The sequence below is a fragment of the Mixophyes fleayi genome, chromosome 4 (assembly GCF_038048845.1).
Source record: "Mixophyes fleayi isolate aMixFle1 chromosome 4, aMixFle1.hap1, whole genome shotgun sequence".
Classification (NCBI taxonomy): Eukaryota; Metazoa; Chordata; class Amphibia; order Anura; family Limnodynastidae; genus Mixophyes; species Mixophyes fleayi.
In genome coordinates, this window is record NC_134405.1 from 210857201 (window position 1) to 210880855 (window position 23655).

General features: G+C 36.8%; 1 protein-coding gene across 12 annotated transcripts in view; it reads left to right on the forward strand.

Moving 5' to 3' along the window:
• MYBPC1 (myosin binding protein C1) overlaps positions 1–23655 on the forward strand; it is a 114273-nt gene that overhangs the window by 61135 nt on the left and 29483 nt on the right. For 7 of the 12 annotated variants that reach the window (XM_075209254.1, XM_075209255.1, XM_075209257.1 and 4 more), the window contains 17 exons: positions 414–531; positions 1123–1174; positions 2351–2407; positions 4299–4462; positions 6695–6827; positions 7074–7198; positions 8352–8457; positions 8641–8807; positions 8985–9147; positions 10076–10182; positions 11068–11204; positions 13917–14076; positions 15973–16077; positions 16856–17044; positions 17375–17509; positions 19586–19990; positions 20796–21179. In XM_075209254.1, the coding sequence (XP_075065355.1) occupies positions 414–531; positions 1123–1174; positions 2351–2407; positions 4299–4462; positions 6695–6827; positions 7074–7198; positions 8352–8457; positions 8641–8807; positions 8985–9147; positions 10076–10182; positions 11068–11204; positions 13917–14076; positions 15973–16077; positions 16856–17044; positions 17375–17509; positions 19586–19990; positions 20796–21179 (2707 nt within the window). The remainder of the gene's footprint in view (positions 1–413; positions 532–1122; positions 1175–2350; positions 2408–4298; positions 4463–6694; positions 6828–7073; positions 7199–8351; positions 8458–8640; positions 8808–8984; positions 9148–10075; positions 10183–11067; positions 11205–13916; positions 14077–15972; positions 16078–16855; positions 17045–17374; positions 17510–19585; positions 19991–20795; positions 21180–23655) is intronic. The other 5 variants (XM_075209256.1, XM_075209259.1, XM_075209265.1 and 2 more) reach the window with 4 other exon arrangements.

Here is a 23655-nt window from a genome sequence, read left to right on the forward strand (position 1 = left end):
AGCAACTAGGATTTTTTTCACACGTGTCATAACCAGGGCAAAATTGCCAATTGCCCCCATATATAATAAACTCCACCCAGTACAGCACAAGTCAACATATCAGAGCACAGTAAAAGTTGTACAATGTATGACACCAAAATAGATTTATTCCAATACAGACCGTGCTTGAGTTTGGGAGGAGGAGAATCAAAATATTCATTAAAGTCATGTCCTAGTGATTAATTATATTCTTAGAGACTGTAGTACAGAGCAAAGGTAAATTACAGTTGTCTGTCTGCATGCCTGTGATTGCATGTCATATCTTTGAAAAAAAAGTGATTAAGAAAACATTGAGATTATACGGGAGCGAGTACACTGTAAAATCATCTGAGTCTGAGTAATCTCATACAATGTCATAATATACTTTGTTACAGACGTATACATTTGAAATGCACATAATAAAGGCAAAGGAGAACTATGCTGGAAACTACAGATGTGAAGTTACTTATAAAGATAAATTTGACAGTTGCTCATTTGATCTTGAAGTCACTGGTAAGAGCTCATTATACATTCACAGATAATTGGTTGTTAATCGTATTTTTAATCCACAATATTACAAATCTTTGCCTAGCCATAGGTACAAGGGATGCAGCTGCCATGGGCCCACAGTTGAGTAGGGCTTATCTTCTGTGTCAAAGTTCTAGTGTATATGTGAGGTTCTCATCATTGGGGGTTACATTGGGGCCCTTTACAAAACTTTGCTATGGTGCCCAAACATGTCTTATACACCCATGATTATATATCATGGTTTTCTAATCTTTATGGGTGTTCTTCCTACAGTATGCATGACTAAGCATTATTACTAATCACACATACTATCATAAATGAATAACTGATTACTGATAGAGTTCAGTATGATGGTACCACCAGGAAATATGACTAAAAGGATCTTCTACATGTTACAGATTATTTTACTAAAGGGCGTTGACAGTCTTATAAGTTATTATAACACACATAGTATATAGTCATTTAAGGCCTTTCTTAAGATTTATGTCTGAAAGTAAATTTGCTCTTATAAAATACCAAAAATTGATCATTGAGAAAAAATGCATGTATTACTATGTTTGTATGTCTCCTATGTAGCTGCTCCAGATGCTTCCCAAGCTATTGACATCAGATCTGCTTTCAAGAGAAGGTAAATCGTAAAAGTTTGTAAAGTCTATTTTAATGAGACAGTCACGTGAAGAAAATAAGAATAATTTGGTAGAGTGTAGAGTTTATAAAGATATTAATTATACATTATTAGTAACAGCTCAGTAGGCAAGTGTTTCCTTTGTTATTTAAATGTTATATAATTTAAATATGACACAAGTTTAAAGTGCTACTTTTGTCATAACAAATGTACATCCCAAGTTCAATCATTCATATTTATTTTATCAAGGTTTTTACTTTTATTTAGCCATACAATAGAATTTTCCTGTTGTCCAGCAATGTATTCCATGTTATGTACCGCAATATTGGTTTACTACAGACATTCACTAATACATTGCTCCGTCTTTATAACGCTGGCCTATAGCACAGGTTGAAAGTGGTGTTATGGCTTGAGTAGCATTATAAAGAATGTGACTTATAATCAGGTAGCACAGAAGTGCTATTAGTGTTATGTTACAGAGTGGTATAAAAGTGCAGTATTTGACAATCCACTGAGTAAACTATAACCCAATTCAAGGGAGAATAAATTGTGAGCCCTTTATATATATAACATAAGAGAAAATTAGTTTTGTTGTGCAGATCAACAGTTGGACTTTTGTATAATATGCAATGTTTTGAGTGTGGAACTTTAAAGACAGAACTGTTCTTTAACAGAATGTGTATCAATGATTGAAGAAACACATTCACAAAAGCTTCTTGTTTCTTTTGTCATTGAGGTGTTGCAGACACATTTTTGTGGTGATTTTCTTTACTTTAGTTTGTGTTTCTAAAACACAAACCAGGATAATGTTTTTCTAACTACAGATTACATGTAAAAATCATTATCTTGAATCGCCACAACATATTAGGGCTTATTTAATAGCATGGTGCAAAGAGCAATGATGTTTCGTAACAAATAGGGAATCAGATACTAAATGGTATCAGTCCAGAATCCTAATATCTGGTTGCTATGGGTTACAACACATGTGTTCTACTTGACCTTTTTATTAAATAAGCCTTATTGTGCTTGTTTTTCAACTGAAACAGAGATGTGCTATTTTGGCAAAACATGTGTTTTAACATAACGTATATGTACGATCACATGGATGATTTGCTTAATGAGTGTTGTGAATTTTCCTTTACACTGAAAAAAGAATTAATATTTTTATATTAATCACAGCGGTGAAGGACAAGAAGATGCAGGAGAACTTGACTTTAGTGGTCTCCTGAAACGTAGGTGAGGTATAAAGCGGTGCAGTGTACGGTGATGGGCATAATCCAGATGATACTGTGCAAGTTTTCAGTCTACAGTTTGACAATCCTGCCCTTCTTGATTCCCCTTCCTGATTCCCCTGACTGAAATGTAACCATGACATTATTTCATATGTAACTTGAAGTTACATCATCACTTGCAAATATTGAAAATGTTTTCTAACACAGGATTTATAAAAGCATGAAAATAAATTGGTGATTATACTAATCCAGCATTACCTGCTTTGCTTGGAATTTATTTTCTAATTTCTGCATGCAGCTATGTGTGGTTGTATATACAAATTGGAGATAAACATTAACTGAACGACCAGTATTATTTATTACTAGAAAAAGAATCATAAGTCCTGACTCTGATAAGTGTATTTGTATTAACTTTCTAGAATGGTAGAATCTAGAAAATGTACAGTCGCAGTTCTGACATTACTGAGGCTCAGTTTCACTTGTAATATTATGTATAGGACTTTATAAGAACTGTTTGCTTTTGTAACTGTTACAAAATGCATTTTTGTATTGGGTCAGTGTTTAGTTTAGGTCTCTTTTGCTAACGTGTTGAGTGTTTTAAAGAAAAATATCTCCAATAACAATTTAGCACAATGATTTTACTGTTTGATTTGATCAAAAAAGAAGTATGGGATTTTTTAACAACTTTAAGGGGCTAATTCAGTTCAGTGCGGGGTGTCATTAAACATCGCCTTGAGGTTCGGATGTGTATATTGACGCCTATTTTTGTAATCAATCTCTGCTCATTTTGTGCACCTACTTGGGACCTGAGGGAAAAGAGCAGAGATTTCGGTCAGAGCATCGAGGCAATGTGTCTCTGAAGACTGTTCCAGAGACACATTGTGGCACTTCGTGCCAAATTAAATCTCCCCCTAACAAATAGCAATGATGTACTTTAATAAATAGCAACCAATCATATATCAGCTTTTACTAGTTTAGTCAAACTAAACAAAGCTGACATTTATTTGGTTGCTATACAGCACATCATAGCACTATTTTATTAAACAAGACCCACATGTGCTGATTTACTTTTCCCATATACACAAAGTTAATGATTTGGTTGAAGGACAAATCTTGGTGGATCTCTATACTTTTCATGTACACAATAATTTGATCACACACCAAATCAGCTTGTGTGTCTGCATGTGCAAGAGACAAAAGCCATCCTGCAAATCGCTAAGTATCTTCCTAATTGAATGAATGGATGAGTCAGCTCTCCAGATCTGTTTTTTTTATTGCTAAAACACTATTATTCCTATAGATTTATTGTTTACTGCAATAGGCCGTTTTGGCCAGATAGACTTAATGTGTGTGCTTTTTAGATTTAAGCAAGCAAATCTTGTCACAACAAGTCACGCCTGAGTATATGTGGGTGTGAAAGGGTCCAAGAGCTGGCACTCTTAGGAAGTCTCCAGTTATTCCCTAACAGATCCCAAAATGGAATCACAACCTAATTTAATTACAGTTACTGCAAACCAAACAATTCCCTCCATATATGTAGCATTATAAAAACCAAGCCTACCTGACACATCAATTCCTCAAGAGCACAAAGACAGGACACCCCCCCCCTCCAATGTGACATGAGGGCAAAAGGTATGTTGGTATGCTAATCTGTTTTAAACCATTTTATAAAAATAAAGTCTGTCTCATAAAAATGATACAGACCTTTCTATAATCATACAGTTCCCATAAACACATATTTCCTTTGTAAATTATTGCTTACATTAAGGATTATATGTGAGAATCAGAATTAAAAGAATCAAGGAAGTCAACAATCCACAAATCTCTGCAACCTAATTTAAAAAAGTTGGGAATTGATTCTCAATTTGGTCTACCAATTTCTTTCCTGAAATTAGAGAAGTTAAACCAGAAGAAGGTCCAGAGATAGATGTGTGGGAGATTCTGAAGAATGCAAGTCCTAATGAGTATGAGAAGATTGCATTTCAGTATGGCATCACTGACCTAAGGGGCATGCTGAAGAGATTGAAACGCATGCGCAGGGAAGAAAAGAAGAGTGAAGGTATTGTAGTCAAATACATTGGTTTTATAGCAAGATCAAAGGTGTATTTGTATTTATACATCAGGCTACCACAGAACCATTCTCTCAGTGAAATATATTGCTATATGTAACACAGTTACAAAATTATTATCTCATCCAGCAACAGAATCTCTGAATACTTATGAAGTGTAGAACTGCATTATTTATTATGATGTGCTGCTTGTATATGTAACACCCCTTTTCCAGGCTTCTCTGGTAATTAGTGTATATAAATGGCGTATACTTTCTTCTCACATCAGAACAGTGCCTCCACCCAAATTCTGGGGCGTGTCTGGGACCACGAACACCAAGGACAGACATGAAGGACCCCTTTCCCACTACTATAACTATGACCACAAACATGAAAACACTTTAGCGGGACACAAGAATGGTGCAGAAGCCACACCAGCACATTTATTACATGAGGATTTGGCAGTAGCTATTTTTCAGTATTTTATAGCAAAAATATATCTTTGATTTGAAAAAATGAGAGAGTATAAAACAAATCAACATACAATAATAAACACAGCAATTACTTAAATATTATAGAAACTACCAGTTTGCATAGCAACTCTTATAATTTCCCTTGCACTACTGCCTTTACCTCTCACCTAGTGCCTATAGACGAGGTACCTCTTACACTCTAATTACTCTATCTGGTTTGATTACACAACAGCCTACAGCAGTACTTCCCTTAGCAGATTAACTTTTTACACAGGTTATGCAATCATATAATGGTATTTTACACAGTTTACGTCACACTGTATCACGCCCAAACACTTTAAACATGTAAATGCACAATAATACCTTTAGCTCTCTTGTTGATACATACTGGTGGCCTGTGATCTGCCACAGTCTATGCATATGCCTAAACTTGGCAGATAATCCTTGAATTGGACACAGTGCGCCTTTGAATACAAACCTCTTACAGCCCTGGTGATCCAGTTATCACTCTTCCCTAGAAACAATAGCACAGTTGAACACTCTCTCTATGCAGATTAGCAACTTGAATTCAAACACAGTCACTTGAAAAAATTATGTGTTATCAAACACACCAGGTAACAGGATAAATCACTTGCTTGTTGAATAAGTGCAGCAACAAATTTCCATAGCAAATAGCACAATTTTATCTGTAATCTCAAAATGGCTGCTCCTCATGGGCTGAAGTGTATTCACACAAAATGGTTGGTGGCAAACCCACTTCTCTCTCTGTTCAGCAGCTTTATTTTTCCTGTAGTCCTACAACTTCTGACAGCAGTAGCAATTTATTAGCTCAGCAAGCATCAATATAATTTGAAGCAGGTCAAACTCAGTGTCTCAAATCTAACTAACCTCTCTCCCTAATCATTATTGAATCTCTAAGTCCAGCACTATAAGGGCATAACACATCTTCAGGACTCCCCACACTATCCCTAATCTCTTCACTCTAAGAGTAGTATCTCAGTCCACCAACCAATAAGTAATATAACCAGCTATACTTATCTGCAATTCCTCCACTCCAAAGCTACTTGTTTAAAACCTCCTTCAATGGCTGCTGGCTTTCATTCTGTCCAAAATGGCAGCTTAAGGCTTCTGTTTTTTCTCTCTTCGCAGTGTATTTTACTGCTTTGCTGCTGTCTCTCGCTTCTTTCAGCTGTTTCTCTCCTCTCACAAATGTGTTGCCTTGCTCCCTCAGGCCCTTCTTCAGACACCTTTCCCTCAGTTTTGTACTCACACTCTTTCACTCCGCACCCCTATTTATGGCGACTGGCTTAACTCCTCCTTTGGCCTCTCCCCAGCAGCAGTGGAGCTTTCTGGGAGATGTAGTTTTTGTCCTATACTGGCGCATGCGCAGTTGCACAGCAGTGCCTGAGTCAAATTTATATTGAATACAGTTTTATGCAGACCTGTACACAGACACTGTTACCCTCTCCAGTTTATGGAGCTTTAGACACAAGGAAATGTTGTAGTTCGGCCAGTGTCACTGGGAACTGATAACTGGGATTGAAACTGTGTCAGCTTCTTGTCAGCAAGTCTTTCAGTTTTGTTATGTAAACAAACTCCTTGGTAACATCAATATTCTATACAGCCATAAATGGGCATTATCTGACAGATAAAGAAATGGAAACACATTTGCAATATGGGCATTTAGTTGCATCAATTCAGATATATGATTTGTATATATCAAAAGTAAATAGACAAAATTCTTAGTTTACTTTTCATCTGTGTCCAAAGCATTTTCCAAGAAATTAGATCCTGCATATCAGATTGACAAAGGAGGACGAGTGAGGTTTGTTGTTGAACTTGCTGATCCAACAGTTGAACTCAAATGGTATAAAAACGGTCAAGAAATCCGCCCAAGCACCAAGTAAGTAATTATATATAGTTATATTTCAGAACCGATAGTATTGTTTGCTTGTTAATACTTTGTTATAATAATGTTCAATGTTTTCAACATTTTTGTTGATCTTGTTTTGTGTATCTGTTTCAATGCATTTACATTATTTATAAGAAGTTTTCCAGCGTAAACCGCTGCAGGTGTTGAATTATTACAATTAGGCATGGTTATATGTGAAATATGAAAATGAACATGGTATATTTTTATTTGAAACAGGTACATATTTGAGCATAAAGGAAACCAGAGGATATTGTTTATTAATAACTGTACATTAGCAGATGACGCTGCTTACCAAGTGTGTGCAGGAGATGAAAAGTGCTCTACAGAGCTGTTCGTCCGAGGTTGGTACTAACATATTGTTTTTCTGCAGGCCATGAAAAGCCCAGTGCTGCATATGTATTTACATGATTAGGGTCCTTATATATGTTATTAGTTTATGCTTGTGGGCTGAATACTATTAATAAACTGATGTTACATAATAGAGCATTTGGAGATTATTAGGGGCAGTGGAGACCACATAACTACTTGGAGGGCCGCATCTGGCATAAACACTGCATTTTGGACATCTCTGCAATAAACAAAACACTAGAGGACATATTTTCTTAGTGCAGTATGTCCATATTTGTCAGTTCCCCTTTTTTTTTTTAAAATCACATTTGTTCTCATTGCTTAATCTGTAAGTATGTAGCACAGTTAAAGTATAATATATTTGTTCATATTTTGAACAAAACATTTAATCTCACAATCCAACATCAAAGGTCTACATTTTAGCGAGCCCCTACACTCACGTCTATGCTGCACTCTAATGAAGTTAAAATCAAATTATTTTTTAATAGTGCAGTATGTCCATTATTGACTGCCTGGTACTTACATATTTCCGGCTAAGTATGAAATGCTGCTCTCTTGTTTAATATCCAATTAAAATTTAGAGTTAAAGTTAGAAACTGTTGCAATGTAACATAGAAAATACCTGGATTGTAGCCTCCCTAATACCTGATATAATGTCTTTAAATGTATAATATGCACCTACTTACCAAAGCGGATGCTTGTACCTGCTACAATCACAAAAAAAAACACGTTACAGAGAAAGAACTAGCTCACTTAACAATGGCTCAATAATCAATGGAAACATACATAGCTATATGTCATTGCCATGTTTGAAAAAAGTATTTGATTAAGCCAGGTAAGATGTATGTACAGGGACTTCTCCACAAAAAAAGTTTAATGTGATAGAAGATTCTGAATACATTCAAAAAGGAACACTGAACGTCCAAGCTTGTTAAATATCACTCCAAATATTGTGGGGCATTTAACATGGCAATGACATATAGCCATGTATGTTTCCATTGATTATTGAGCCATTGTTAAGTGAGCTATTTCTTTCTCTGTAACATGTTTTTGTGTGATTGTAGCAGGTACAAGCATCCACTTTGGTTAAGCCTCAAGAGAAGTATATCTGATTATTAAATTATATTTTGTTTGTGCCATCAACAGAGCCACCAGTACTAGTTACAAAGGAGCTGGAAAACATCAGTACATACTGTGGGGAAAGAGTGGAAATGGAGTGTGAGGTATCTGATGAAGAGGCAAATGTGAAATGGTAAATTATTTAACCCATTCATCACTTACTAGCTGGTGTTAGATACCCATATCCTCCATATTGCCTATGAGTAATGTTATTTACCATACTGTCACCTATATGATTTATATATATATGGAGATTTATTTATGTTATATTTTATAGGTTTAGAATTGTTGCATAAGTTATTTCTATTTTTGCAAGGTTCAAGAACGGTGTGGAGATTACCAATGAGCCACGGTCAAGGTACAGACTGAAGGTGGATGGTAAAAAGCACACTCTTATTATAGATGATGCAGACAGAGGAGATTCAGCAACCTATTCTGTGATGACCACAGGAGGACAATCAGCAGCACAACTCCAAGTGGATTGTAAGTGCTTCTATTATCTGCTATACTTTGTATTATTGAGGTGTTGCAGCGCATGCTACAGTTACATACCTCCCTTACAGTATAGCAAGTATAGATGGATGACAATAGTTAGTGATCTAGTTAAATCTAGTTTTGCCAAATGCACCTTAACAAAATGTACTGATGTTTTCATTAAAGTGCGACCACTGAAGATATTACAACCCCTAACTGATATGACTGTGAATCTTGGCAAGGAAATCAGTATGAAGTGTGAAATCTCTGAGAATGTTCCAGGAAGGTGGTACAGGAATGGACAGCTCCTTCATGGCAGTGATCACATAAAGATATTTCATAAGGGAAGGTGAGAACACTACGACAGCTATGAAAGTCCTTTCCTTTATTTTACTATTTGGCTGCAGTATGCGATACAAACATTCACAAAGACTTATTAGATATTACGCAACTTAAAGTTTTTACACGCTCACAGATCCGATTATCCAGATTGATTGTTACGTATATTGTTTAGTGTGTGGACAACAAAATACCAGTAACAATCTAAAACAATTATTACCATTATTTATAAAGTTGCTCGTACAGCCCTCCAGTTTTCTCTTAGTTGTAGTCTCAGATCAACGCATGTAGTTAAATATAAAAAGTAACTCTAGAGTCAATCGCTACTATTGCTCATGCTTGGAATCTTTATATGAAAAAAAAATTGGTTTAGCCTTGTCTACCATATTGAAAGTGGTCAATGTTTAAGGTCACAATGACTTTAACTTATATGGCTGTGAATTTAATTGTTACAGTTGTGTTTGTTTATATTCCTTTTCATTTCGCGATTGGCCAATACAAAGGAAAAATAATCCGTTTTAGTACAGCACAACAATCAGATCCGTACATACGTGACTAAACTAAGCTGTTTATATATCTGTGTGGATCAAACTTGGGAAATTTACAGTAACTGCTTACCCAGGGTAATAACTAATGGCATACTCCAGTGAAATTCACATGGAACATTGATTCAAAACTAGTGTGCTAGGACACGTTTGTGTGTCAGAACACCATGCTGAATGCGTCACAAGAATTTATAATTAATCAAGGACAACTCTTAAAATAAATTCACACTATGCAGGAGGGATTATACACAAACTATATTTTGTCATTAAATAAAATAACTTAGCTGTAATTCACTTTGGCTCCCATCAAATGAAATGAGCCCACAGTTTATCATCCATGAATCACTACTAATCTAAAGCACTAATGCAATGATTATCATTTCATTTTTCTAGGAACCACAGATTAATTATAGAACATGCTCTGGTTGAAGATGCAGGCGACTATGCGTTTGTTCCAGATCTTTATTTAATCAATATTCCGTGCAACATACATGTCATTGGTATGTACACACATCTACTCAAATAGGGCCTGATTCATTAAGGAAAATAAAGCAAAAAAAGGAGTAAGTTTGCACCTTGGTAAAACCATGTTGCATTTGAGGGGGAGGTACTTTTAAAATGTGGGCACAGATTTATATTTGGGATAGGGCATGTCCTAAATTAAATTTAAATTTCAGTATAAAAATAAAGCTATCAAGTATTTGTGTGCTACATGAAAAAGCAGCCAGTATTTAACTTATGTTCAAAATAATAAACTAATTTGCACCCCTTGCATTGTAACATGGGTTTTCCAGGAGAAAAATGTACTCCTTTTTTTGCCTTATTTTCTTTAATGAATCAGGCCCATAGAGTTTAAACCATTATAGCAAACCTAAAAAATGCCATATACAAGTATCTAAATGACGAGGAAACAAGACCAACTCAAAACCATTAAAACAATTATAACTTGTAGTGGCAGATGCTCTGCTTGTCTCCTTTCCAACCCACTTTTAGAAATTACATTCATAAAGTAAATATATTATTAATAAATATTGCATAATTTGCATACTATCATGGTCAAGTTACAAGGTGGTTGAAGGAGCTGAAGCCTCAGGTCCCCCTTGTAGAACAGGCCCAACCATGGCTTCAGGGATTATTTAAAAAAATGTAAAATATTATTGCAAGGGAGAGTGAGAGCAATAGGCAAGGGCCCAAAATCAGTTTAATCTCCAGGCCCAGAAAGCCCTTAATTCCACATACTAGAATAAGACATTTAAAGAAGTTATCAATGTCAGGGCAATAGAAACTGGACAACTTCATTAATTTATTGTGACAGAAAGTGTTAATATACTGAAATGAAACTATTTGAGCTAACAGCAAAATACATGATTTTTTTTCCATTGTAGATCCTCCAAGAATCCATTTTGACTCTCTTAATTACCCCGATAACACAGTAGTTGTTGTAGCAGGAACAAAGCTGAGACTTGAGGTGCCCGTTACAGGAGAACCAGCCCCCAAAATTATATGGAGTAGAGGAGATAAGGTAAAAATCTTCATTTGTTTTGGATTTACACTTGCATGGATGTAAGTCTTCATAGCTGGGACTGCTGTTGTTAATATAGCTATGTAGAGGCAGGAGAGGAAAATAAGGATCATTGTGTAATTTAGATCAATAACACAGGTGGAATCAAATTCTGACCAACACTGACCTAACATTATTTTCCTGTTTACTTTATTTCTTAATTTTGATGTCAGAGTCCATAAAAAAGTACAAAAAGATAACACTAGATCTACTGATTTTCAATATAGAGATTGTTATCAGTATTGCTCAAGGGACCAGAATAGGCCATATGAAAAACTGTGGCATTACACACGGTTCAATTGAATATACATAATTATTCAACATTTTAATAGTACAAATTAAGAATAAATTAGTTAAAACCTTCAAAAATAATATGTATTCTGAATACATGGCAAAATTATCAGTGGCCTATATATAGTATGAAGCCTCCATTATAAATTTAGCTTGTCCATAATTTAAATATTTATGTGAACTGAATGCACCCCACAAAATGCTTTGGATTTGCATTGTTGTACTTACTGTAGACAGTCTGTCCAGAACATTTTAAGGTGCACACTTGGGGGGAAATTTATCAAGCTGCAGGTTTGAAAAAGTGGAGATGTTACCTATGGCAACCAATCAGATTCTGGTTATCATTTATTTAGTACATTCTACAAAATGACAGCTAGAAACCAATTAGTTGCTATAGGCAAAATTTCCACTTTTTCACACCCACAGCTTGATGAATTTACTCTCTACTCTCTGACATAGACGCCTTTGCACAGTTCGCTAGGTTTGTGGGAACACTAGAGAAATCTAGAACCATTCAATCACAATTTTCATACACAAAAAGCAGACTTGTGTACTTTTAAATCACTTTTTCAAGATGATCAGTATATTGCCCCAAGGAAAAAACTGTGCTACTGTGATGAAATACAAGGGTGTCCTGCCACTCTGGGACTGGTGGGAACCTGGTGTCATTGTAAGAAATTATTTTAACGGAATTGTAAAGATGATGGTTTTTAGGAGTCAAAACATAAAAGTAAATTAAGCTTTATCCTAGTCTTAGTTCCTATGCAGGAGATGATCTGCCCTATATGCCCTTTGATTTGTCAAGAAATAATTGAAGAAGGGCAATGTTGCGCAAAATGTTAGTGTTTTTTAAAGGTAGGTCCATTTTTGGACATCTCTCCTCAGTTCAGTCCTTACACAAGAAGCCCATCCTTATGGGAATTTTGCTGTCTGTGCCCACAGTTTGTAGAATGCTAGAATGTAGGTCTCACACATCCTAGAGCAGGGGTAGGGAACCTGTGGCTCTCCAGGTGTTGTGAAACTACAAATCCCAGCATGCCTTGCCACCTATCTGCTGGTTATCTACTGGCAAAGCATGCTGGGACTTGTAGTTTCACAACACCTGGAGAGCCACAGGTTCCCTACCCCTGTCCTAGAGGAAGCTGTGAAGCCTCTGGTTTTTCGCCTTGTGTCATTGACAGATTTGATTGTCTCAGAATCCAGTGCTATGGCCATCAACACCAGGCTGCAAGTTTTTTTTGGCCTGTGGGGTAGCAAAAAATAGCAGTTTTCTTTCTGCAACAGTTGAGTTTTTTTGTATTCTTTGGTTGGATCTAAAAGTGGCAAATATCAGTGCAGAAATGTCATATACAAAAAAATGTTTTTCGGAATTTGCGTAATGGATGAGAGTGGTTCCATTTCACTTGCCGCCATGGGCAGCAGAATGCACAACCTGCTGGCAATCGGTGGTAGTCATTAGTACGATGACCACCTTTCCGACATGAGTAAGTGTGACAAAAGAACGCTGATTGCTGTAATTTAGACAAGTAGGAAATTGTGACTTACAGAAAAAGTGACATTATTATTGCAATCAATCCTGACTGTAGAATATGCTGACACTAAGAGTGATGTGAAGTAACTGACTGTCGGGCGTGACATCATCATCACGGCCCGACAGTGTCAGTGAGTGGAGGGGAGCAGACGGAGCAGAGAGGAGGCAAGATAGAAGCAGGTAAGAAAAGACGCACATTTTCAAAATCGGCGCCCCCACCCTGCACACTTACACACTATTTTGTAAGTGTGCAGGGTGGGGGCACCGATTTTGAAAATGCGCGGGGCGCCGATTTTGTAAATGTGCCTAGGGCGCCACGGACCCTAGCACCGGCCCTGCACTTATTCATGTCAGAGAGGTGGTCATTGCTATCACGTACCACAACCCTGCCAATTGCCCTTATCAAGTCAGCTGCCACCTTAGCTATGCACCTAAGATCTCCATCAGTTTGAATGTTTTCTCACTATTCCACTCATCAAATCTCAGTCTTCCATCATTCAATAGACTGCAAACATTGTTGAGTTGATGCTACAGTAACAATGAAGGATACATTGGATGGACCTCTGACTAATTGCTTTGTGGTGGTCAACAGGCACTACCTGTTGTAGTATTGTCTGGAAATGAATACACTTAGTATTAATATCTTGCACATTTCTAATACAAATAGTAAATATGAATATCTGAAAAGGAAAATATGTGACCTTCTGGATTGTACAAGTTTATATGTTGATATGTTCGGTTCTCACTGATGACTTTTGCATACTTATAATGTACAGCAGTGAACCCTTATCAAATACAGCACTGTATTTTCTTAAGACTATATAAAATTATTCCATGTCTTTACCTTTTAGTGGATCACAGATCTGAGTGGTCGTATAAGGGCAGAGTCTTACCCTGATCATGGACTATTAGTGATTGACTCTGCTGAGAAGGAAGATACTGGGACATACAGGATGATGGTAAAGAATGAAGCAGGTGAAGCTGTAGCTCATATAAAAATAAAAGTCGTAGGTAAGTTATAGCAATATAAATTCTTATTCATAAATGTATGTCTAAGCTGTGTCCAGTTTCTTGGACACTACTCCTTGTATATTTGTATTTGTTGCCAGATGAGCCATGAGTTTCCTATTATACATACTGACAGCCTGTGTTTATTGCAAAAAAATCCTTATAGAGCAGTTGTGTACCTAGATGGAAGACAGTTAGTTAAGTTGCCACGTATGAAATGTATTTCTGAAGTACTATCTAGTGCAGGCCTGTCCAACCTGCGGCCCTCCAGATGTTTGTGAAACTACAAGCCCCAGCATGCTTTGCCGGTAGACAACCAGTTGATAGCTGGAAGGGCATGCTGGGACTTGTAGTTTCACAACACCTGGAGGGCCACAGGTTGGACAGGCCTGATCTAGTGTATGTTTGGGACAGAAATGTTGTATGGCAACAGATGCGATGGACATGTTGACTGTTGCATCAAAACTAAGGAGTTGCTGATGAAGTTATCCAATATGTATAATTGTATAAATAACATATGAATTAAAAGATACCCCACAGCATAGAACTGCTGAACTATTACTGCACCACTGTGCCGCTGACAAATCGATTGCACCATGGCACAAAAGTTTTTTTTAATGTTTCTAAAAGTTAGTAAAATGCATCCTATATTAGTATAACTGTGAGTGTCCTTTGTCTACATAACATTTTTAATACTACTGCTGCTGCTATCATAATTCCCAGTAAACTACTTAAATAAATATCTATAATCAGGCTTTGTTTTCAGGAACTGAATTATCTTAGATTTTTTTCAAGGTTACAATTTAACTACCACATTGCTCTAATTGCATTTGCTAATTTATGTTCATATTAATGATCTTTTTTTAATTTATTGACATCTTACCAGAGCTGACTTTTAGGAGATCGACTTGTTTTAAACCCTACTGTATGCAATCCCAGCCCTATTTCTACTCTCCAAAATGTAAAAAAAATACAATAAACTATTTACTGAACAGCACATACAACAGGTGTATTCATGTTATAGCACAGTTTTATATTATCAAACTGCACAGGCTATAAGCAAATTTGGGGGGTGTCTGTTCTCCCTGTGCCTGTTTTCTGTCATTCCACACCACCAATGGTGCCCTGTGGCTGGGTCATATTCCCCTGGGGAATATTAAGAACATTGATGAAAGGGTTCAGCAAGCTGAAAACAAGGTTTAAAACAACTTCTCTCTGTAATAATTGTTAGTAACTCCTCTCTAGACGTTGCCCTGTACACAGAATACTATTATAAATTCAAATTTTAGTTCTACCATTAGTTAAAAATATATTTAAGAATATACTGTATATAAATATATTATTTAATCAAGTGCGTTAATTTCAGTAGTAGTGGACAGGGCCGTCTTTCCCATTGGGCACAATAGGCAGGTGCCCGGGGGCCCTGCAGCTCAGGGAGGCCCGTCGGAGGCAGCAAAAAAAAAAAAAACCTGGAAAAAAAAAAAGACAATACTTACCTTGCGGTCAGCTGGCGATCCGGCTCCCTCCATGGTCTCCTCCTCCGTCGCGCTCGCAGTGCATGTCGGGAGTGACGTCATCATGCCCGCCCGACATCCATTGCGGAGCGCGACGGAGGACGAGACCATGGAGGGAGCCGGATCGCCGGCTGACCGCAAGGTAAGTATTGTCTTTTTTGTTTTTTCCAGGTTTTTTTTTTTTTTTTTTTTTTGCTGCCTCCGACGGGCCCCCCTGGGCTGCAGGGCCCATATATATAATAATTAATTTTTTTTTATATATATATATGTGTATATAGGGGCCCCGGTGCACTGCTGTTCCCGGGGGCCCAAGAAGTTGTTAAGAGGGCCCTGCTAGTGGAAGTTATCTGACTTACTTTCTCGTCCTTCTCTTTTATCTGGTCAGACATCCCTGATGCCCCACTAGCTCCCGAAGTAACCGAGGTTGGGGAGGACTGGTGTATCATGAAATGGGATCCACCATTATATGATGGAGGATGCCCTATTCTGGGTGAGTGAACGTGTACGGTGTCCCTTACTCAGATGTTAATGAGCCACCTATTAAAATTTACCTGCGTCTGGGTACATTTGGTATAACATATGTTTATAATAGTCTACCAGGCCTTACTAATGAACTTACCTTTAGTTTATCGCTCTGTCTTTTTCTCCTTCACCTTTATTTCCTCCTTCCTTTCATTCAAGTTCAAGTACTATTAAAATGGCATACAGATCTTTCCTTTTTCCCACTGATTTGTGTGTCCAGTTTTGAACTGCTGATATTTTGTTGTACAGGTTTTACTTGTTTATTTTGTTTTTATAAGCTGACATTTTAAAATAAAAAATAGTTTTAAAATAAGTTATAGGGGTTGATGATCTTTAGTAAAGGGTCACTCAGGCTGCAAACCATTAAGGAGAGTAAGCCAAAAAAAAATTGTAAATTTGATCATGGACAAACCATGTTACAATGCAAGGAGTGTAAACTAGTATATTATTGTGCACATAAGATAAATATTGACTGTTTTATCATCTAGCACACACATACATGATAACTTTATTTTTACACTGAAATTTAAAGTTGAACTAGGACATGCCCTACCCCAACTATAAATCTGTCCCTACATTTTAAATTTACCTCCCTCTCCAATGAAACATGGTTTTGCCCAGGTGCAAAGTTACTCCTTTTTTTCTTTTTCTATTTTTTGCTTTGCCCTCCTTAATGACTCTGTATGTCTAACTGAACATTTATATGTGTGAGAATAATCATACTTTTTCAAAATGTCATTTCCTAGGATACTTTATTGAAAGAAAGAAGAAGCAAAGCTCCAGATGGATGAGGTTAAATTTTGATCTATGCAAAGAAACTACTTTTGAGCCCAAAAAAATGATTGAAGGTGTCGCATATGAAGTCCGAGTTTTTGCTGTCAACTCAATAGGAATTTCTAAACCAAGCCTGCCATCCAAACCCTTTGTCCCATTGGGTAAATATCTGCTTATGGCGTATTAAACAGACTGCTGCCTTTACCAATCCCAATGTTTCACATTATATTTTTTTGTTGTCAAAAAATGAGGGCAAACAAATATATTATGTGCACTGCACATATTGTTTATGGGGTTTCTAGGATAAATGTTATAAATACTTGTCCTATAATAGAGGGAATGGAGAGTCAGAGGGAAACTGAGGAACAAAGTCAGCATAGATAGGCGGGAATGCCTGTACGATTGTACGACCACTGACTACTGGACAGTCGTTTTATTTTTCGTATTTAATTAGAAGACTATATTGATCACTTTGCCTCTTTTTTTTCTAGCTGTCACAAGCGCGCCAACTATGCTAACAGTAGATGGTGTGACTGACACCTCAGTGACCATGAAATGGCGACCCCCTGACCATATTGGTGCAGCCGGATTAGATGGCTATGTTATTGAGTACTGCTTTGAAGGAGGTGAGTATATACTACTTGCCCTTCCCTATCCATGTGTCCTTCCCTAACTAATTCTCAACCACAGTCCAACATAATGAATTGCACCTTTCCTGACATCTGAATTACTTATCATTCAACAATGTACAATGTTTAATACTGTAGTCTATGGTAGTATTATTGTTATTTGGGCTAACAGTTTCTTTTTAAGACATTGGGCCTTATGTGCTGATTTGGACGTTTGTTTGGCATAATTCAGGCTCAAAAAGCCACACGTAGAAATCTCATATTTACCTCCATATGAGTCGTAGACATATCAAGATGTCTTCAATGCTTCACTTATAATATATGCACTAGGCTTATGTCAGGCATACATACAGCCACATACACATTCACATAACCAGTGCATAAGTATCACTTGTTTTGTGTACCTAAAAAACATATTCACTTTTAGGCTTGATATAATACCTACTCCTTCTCGCATAGAAATGAACATAGCAAAAGATATTTTTAAAATAACCCCCAAAAATTCTATAATATATGCACCATCATTGAAAAAAGCACCTATTAGCTTCAGAGGTGAGTTCGCTTTCAGCCAATAAGAAGGGACTAGCGAGTGATGGCGACCATCACCATCCTCAGTATTTATTTGCACCGGTCCTCAGATACCCGCAATTGATTCGGTTTTAACAGGTGCATCTATGTCTCTGTTCGGGTCTGCTTCTGTTGACAATTATACCAATATGCCTTTGCTGTACTCTGCCTACGTTATACTGTCACTTCCCTCCCCCGATCCACCTCTCATATAAATACATGCAACTCTGCATACACGCATATGCATGCGGCTTGTTCTGTGGCATGCACAATACAAATATGAGGAGTATATGCTGCTCAAACAGGCTTATGTCCAATTCAGCATCAGGCCCATTATCTCTCTTGTCTTGAAAACTGAATTGTAGGTGCAAACGACAATACAAAAAGCATTCCATAATACTTAAGTATCATTGTAAATTGTTACAATTGAACTAATAAAACTAGAACTACATTTTCCATTTAACACATTTGTAGTGTCTGCAAGTGTCTGGGTTCGATGTGTGGCTATACCTGATTCCTATAGCCATCCACCAGTGTTAAGCACTTTCACCATTTGAAATATTAATCTGTTACATATGTTCACATAACACTAACTGCATACAATAACCAGGATGTGTATATATTGCCTGTTTTGCACTATTATATTAGTTATATAAGTTTCCACTTGTGACCATCTACATACATTATATACATTATAAATACTAATTAACTGATAAAATCCATCAAATCTTCAACTTCTACTAGTAATACCCTGAAGGTGAAGGAATAGACTGCAGGAGAACTGCATACAAGTCATTTGGAAAGCTATAATGGCATATTTAGTTTAACAGTTCAGGAATAACACAACTTTGGATAGGCAGACTGAATGGAAACAAGATGTACATAGATATATGAAATATGCATTGTTTTTAAACTGTTATGCCAATGAGTCAATTTAATCAGCATGAAACACATTCATCAGCATAAAGTCCTAGGGGTAAATGTATTGAACTCCAATTCTAGCAAATCGCCAATATCCGGCGACTTTGCCAGCCACATTTAAAACGGCAATTTATTTAAAGGCAAATATTGTCTTTAAACATGTTGCCGTTTTAAATTTTGCCGGCAAAGTCGTTGAATATTGGCAATTTGCTAAAATTGGAGCTTAATACATTTATCCCTTAGAGTACGCTGCACTATGTAACTAAATTCCTTGCAATTTTTAAATACCACATTAAAATCTAAATTTACTCTTCTAGATTTGCATACAAATTATTCATTTAAAATTGTTTTTGCTCATGGAACAAAAAGAGACTTTCACTTACAAGATGTATTAAGTAAACTCATGGAACTAATCTACAGCACCAAGTGTGCACTGGTGTGACTGCCTGGTTTAATGCTAGCATAGATTAACTGTGTTTAGTGTGTACATCCCAAGTAAAAAACTAATGCACAAGACAAACACAAGTTCAGGTCCAACCCTGATTCATGAAAATAGTATTTCTGAGGTTGGTGCCTCTTCACCAGGAGGAGATCAGGAGCATGAGAAGCCTGAATGTACAGAGCCGGAGTTGGAAAAGTTAGTGGAATGTGTGTCTAAAAATGGGTCACATATATGTGGTGCTTTATCTGCCAAAACCACCAAAGCAGAGAAGAGTAAGATATGGGCAGACATCCAAGCCAAGGTTAATGCCGTGGGGGGCAATAACAGGTCTGTTGCAGACTTAAAAAAACAATGGAATGCTCTCAAAAAGCAAACCAAGAATAAGGTGCTTCAAAATAAAAAGGAAAGTGCTGTGGAGAATGAAGTTGAACAAGAGACCACACAGAATCTGTCTCCCCTGGAGAAACGCGTGAAAGCCATGCTAGAACTTGAGCAAAAGGAGGGAACTCCTGGGATTGAAGATGATCTCCAAGATGATATAACTGGAGGTAAAACAATGACATTTTCATATATAAACATACAACATTTGGGGTTTTATTGACTGTATTAGAGTATCCCACAAATTGAAGTGGAAGAAAGATAATGTTTTAATGTATTCCAAGTTTATTAAATATATAAAAGTAGACTTCTTGCACTACAATATATTGATATTTGTATTTTCTATGTTTGCATTAATAACACTTTCATTGGTAGAACTTGTATGTTGCAAGACTTTCTGGGGCCAAAAGTCAGCCCTACATATTTCCTAAATATTTTGACATTCATGATATATTTTATACCCAAGCACAGTTATTATTTCAATATAGTCAGTATTATTACAGTGGATATACACTCCATCTGTGTCCAAATGTTCATAAATTGCTCTTAAGAGTATATAATACTGAAGTGTAAATACATAGCCCAAGAAAACTGACTATGTGGCATGTAGCAATACTACAAATGTATACGGAAATGATCTGTTGCATGCAATTAGTATATTGTGCAATACAGCAAAATGTGCCAATAAGAGAAACAAACATGGCAACATATTATAAAAATGCTATCAATATCTCCATTGTTATTTTTGCCATGAAAAGTTAACCTAAGTAAAGTCATTTACAAACTTTTAAGATTTATTTTTACCCATCAGATGTTACTAGAATACAAACATTTCCTTTAAAAAGCAATTATTTGAGGTACATCATGTTGTGTCACATTTTCTGCCATTATGCGGTAAGTGTTTCTCTGTAAGTGTTTTCTTGGCCCTAAGAACATGTTTAAAAGTCAATTTATCTGAGGTTGCCCCATCTTCAGCAGGAGGAACAGACAAGCTGAAATTTACTGATGAGGAGTTGAACACTTTAGTGGATAACATTGACAAACTTGGGCCCAAGCTTCTTGGAGCTTTCTCTGCCGAAACCAGCGAAGCAGATAAGACTAAATTGTGGGCAGACATCCAAAAGCAGATAAATGCTGTGGGGGGAAATAACAGGTCAATTGAGGAGATTAAGAGAGCATGGAAAAACCTCAAAAAACAGACAAAGAAAAAAGTGGAGCATAACAACTCTCAGAAATTACTGGAAAGCAAAGGAGAAAAAGTCACGTTGGTTGCATTAACGCCCATAGAGAAGCGCGTTGAAGTAATATTACAAAAGAAGGAAATCGATGCTGAGGACTTTCATGAGGAGCCTGAGGAAGGTAACAAACAACATTCTCAAATAATAATTCTAGTTGTGCTGCTCATCTGTGCTTCACCAAGTATACATTATATTTCCATGTGGCTGGCTATATAATGATCCCTTCTGCAAAACTGCTGCAATCCCTTTATGCCGATGGCATTGTTCCACTTTTGCATGAGGGAAATGCATTAAATTTTATCTGCAAAGCTCCATCTGTGTTGCACAACCTGCCCACTGTATAATACTGTGTGCTTTTACAGTCCATTTTTACTTTATTACTAAACTTAGTAACACTTATAATGTTTACATTAAATAGCTGGTTTCACTGAGGTGCTCAATTAAGTTCTAAAAGTTTTATTGTTCACCTTTAAAATGTAAAACATATATGGTTATATATGTCAAACTTGCTGAAAAGGAAAAGCAAAGCTGTTAATCATAGCAACCAATCAGATTCTACCTATTATTTATCTAAAATATTCTAGAAAAGTATAGCTACAATTGGTTGGCCGATTGGCTGCTATGGGCCACACCTCCAATTTAACTTTTTAGAAGGTTTGATAAAGCTACCCCATAGATTAGATTAACTCTTTAAGTACCACACACATAGTTTTTATACTTTGCCATTCCTGCACAGTTCAGCAGCCACGTTACCTGTGTGTTACTTGAATGTGCATGCCCAGCGATTGAGTAATGTGCAGCCAAACTGCTGCAAGGAAGTCTGGCAAAATGTCTAGTAAAATAATAGATGCAACACACTGGGTGTTCACATTCCTGCCAGATTGCCTCTTATACTTAAGGACTATGTTTTTTTTTTGTTGTCAGCAGTTTTGTGTAAGCTAACTGTATTTGTTAAAATTTGTCTGTTTAAAACACTTTGTATGCAATGCAGTAACATCATAATTGCAATCAATGTGTAACATCATCATTACGCTCATACATCATACAATCATGTAGTAGAGGGGTCTCGACATTAACATGTATATAGCAAGAACATCAATGTCAATGTGGTACAAAGAAAACTAGTTCTGTCTTTTGTATGTTGTTTTGTATCGCAAATAAAAACAGCACAAACATTGAGGCTAATGGGTGTTGTTCCTCGATTATCGAATTCCCATTCTCTTTCTCACCTTATTGTTTGTCTCTTTAGATGTTGTGACATCACTGCCACCCTTTAATAGAATTCACATTAAATAATGAAAGACAGTTCAAACAGTTCAAAAACAAGAAGATAGCAACAGTAGTGAAGTTCTGAAGTAGTAAGAGTAGCATTTCCTCACAAGTCATAAGGGACATAAATATAGTTTATATATATTTTCTGTGAATGGTTAGATTAAATCAGGCACTGGTTGGGCTGCAGTGTAATGCTTTTCCTGCCTATAGGACCATACAATTATGGGCCTTATTCATCTTGGAAAGCAATGTGAACGCAACTTGTGTTTAAAAAAAAGTGGAGATAATCTACACGCACATACACCCGTATCTAAATACAAGTGGATCTCAAGAAACATTTCGATTTGAATATCGGTATAAGTGTTAAAGCTCCCACTGAAACCAGATATCTCAGAATCAGACTATGAAAGGTCTTCACTTATAGTAAGCCGCCTTTGACGTAGAGTGCGATATTCTCACAGGTACTTGGCTGCCCCCAGGACTTGAGCTCAGCATAGTATGAATTTATCACAGACACCAGGTAGCGAAGGTGTAGAAAACTCGTGGAACTGGGAACTGAGAACATCAGATGGTAGACAAGAGCAACTTGAGGGAATGCAATTGGTTGACACAGACAGTGTATTTGGATAAATGAAGTCAAGCCAAAGTCGGGCAGGCAGCGAGCAAGAGAAATCCAGGAAACAAACCAAAGGGTCGAAACAGGCAGCAGACAAAAGAATAAACAGGAATCAAACGCGAGCCCCCTGGCAAGGATAGATGAAGCAGGTCACATGTCTGCTAAAGCGGACAGTGAGCTTATTCAGAAATCAGAAATTTATGATGGAAGGTTCTTCTCAATCTTTCTGCATGAAGATTCTTTGCAGGAGTCCAAGATCTCTTCGCCAGTCTATACCCTTTCCAATGAACTAAATAATGAATACAGGCTTGAACCCAGTTGGAATACAAAATTTTCTCTACAATAAATTCTTGGTGTCCATCGACATCAACCAGAGGAGGTTAACCAAAAGAAGTAGACCTATTTTTGTTAGAATAAAAGATAGGTTTGAACACAGAGCAGTGAAAAGTATTAGGAATTTTCAGTGAACTAGGAAGATCCAAACGGAAGGCAATTTGGTTCACTTTCTTTATAATCTTAAGTGGACCAATGTATCTAGGTCCAAATTTCATAGAAGGTTGCCGGATTCTAATGCTTTCGGGTGGAAACAAGACCCTATCGCCCACTTTAAAGGTACATGCCCTGCAGTGTTGGTCTGAGAAACATTTTGAATGCAAAGATGCATGTAAGAAAGCTGAATGGATTTTCTTCCAGATAGATTCATCATCAT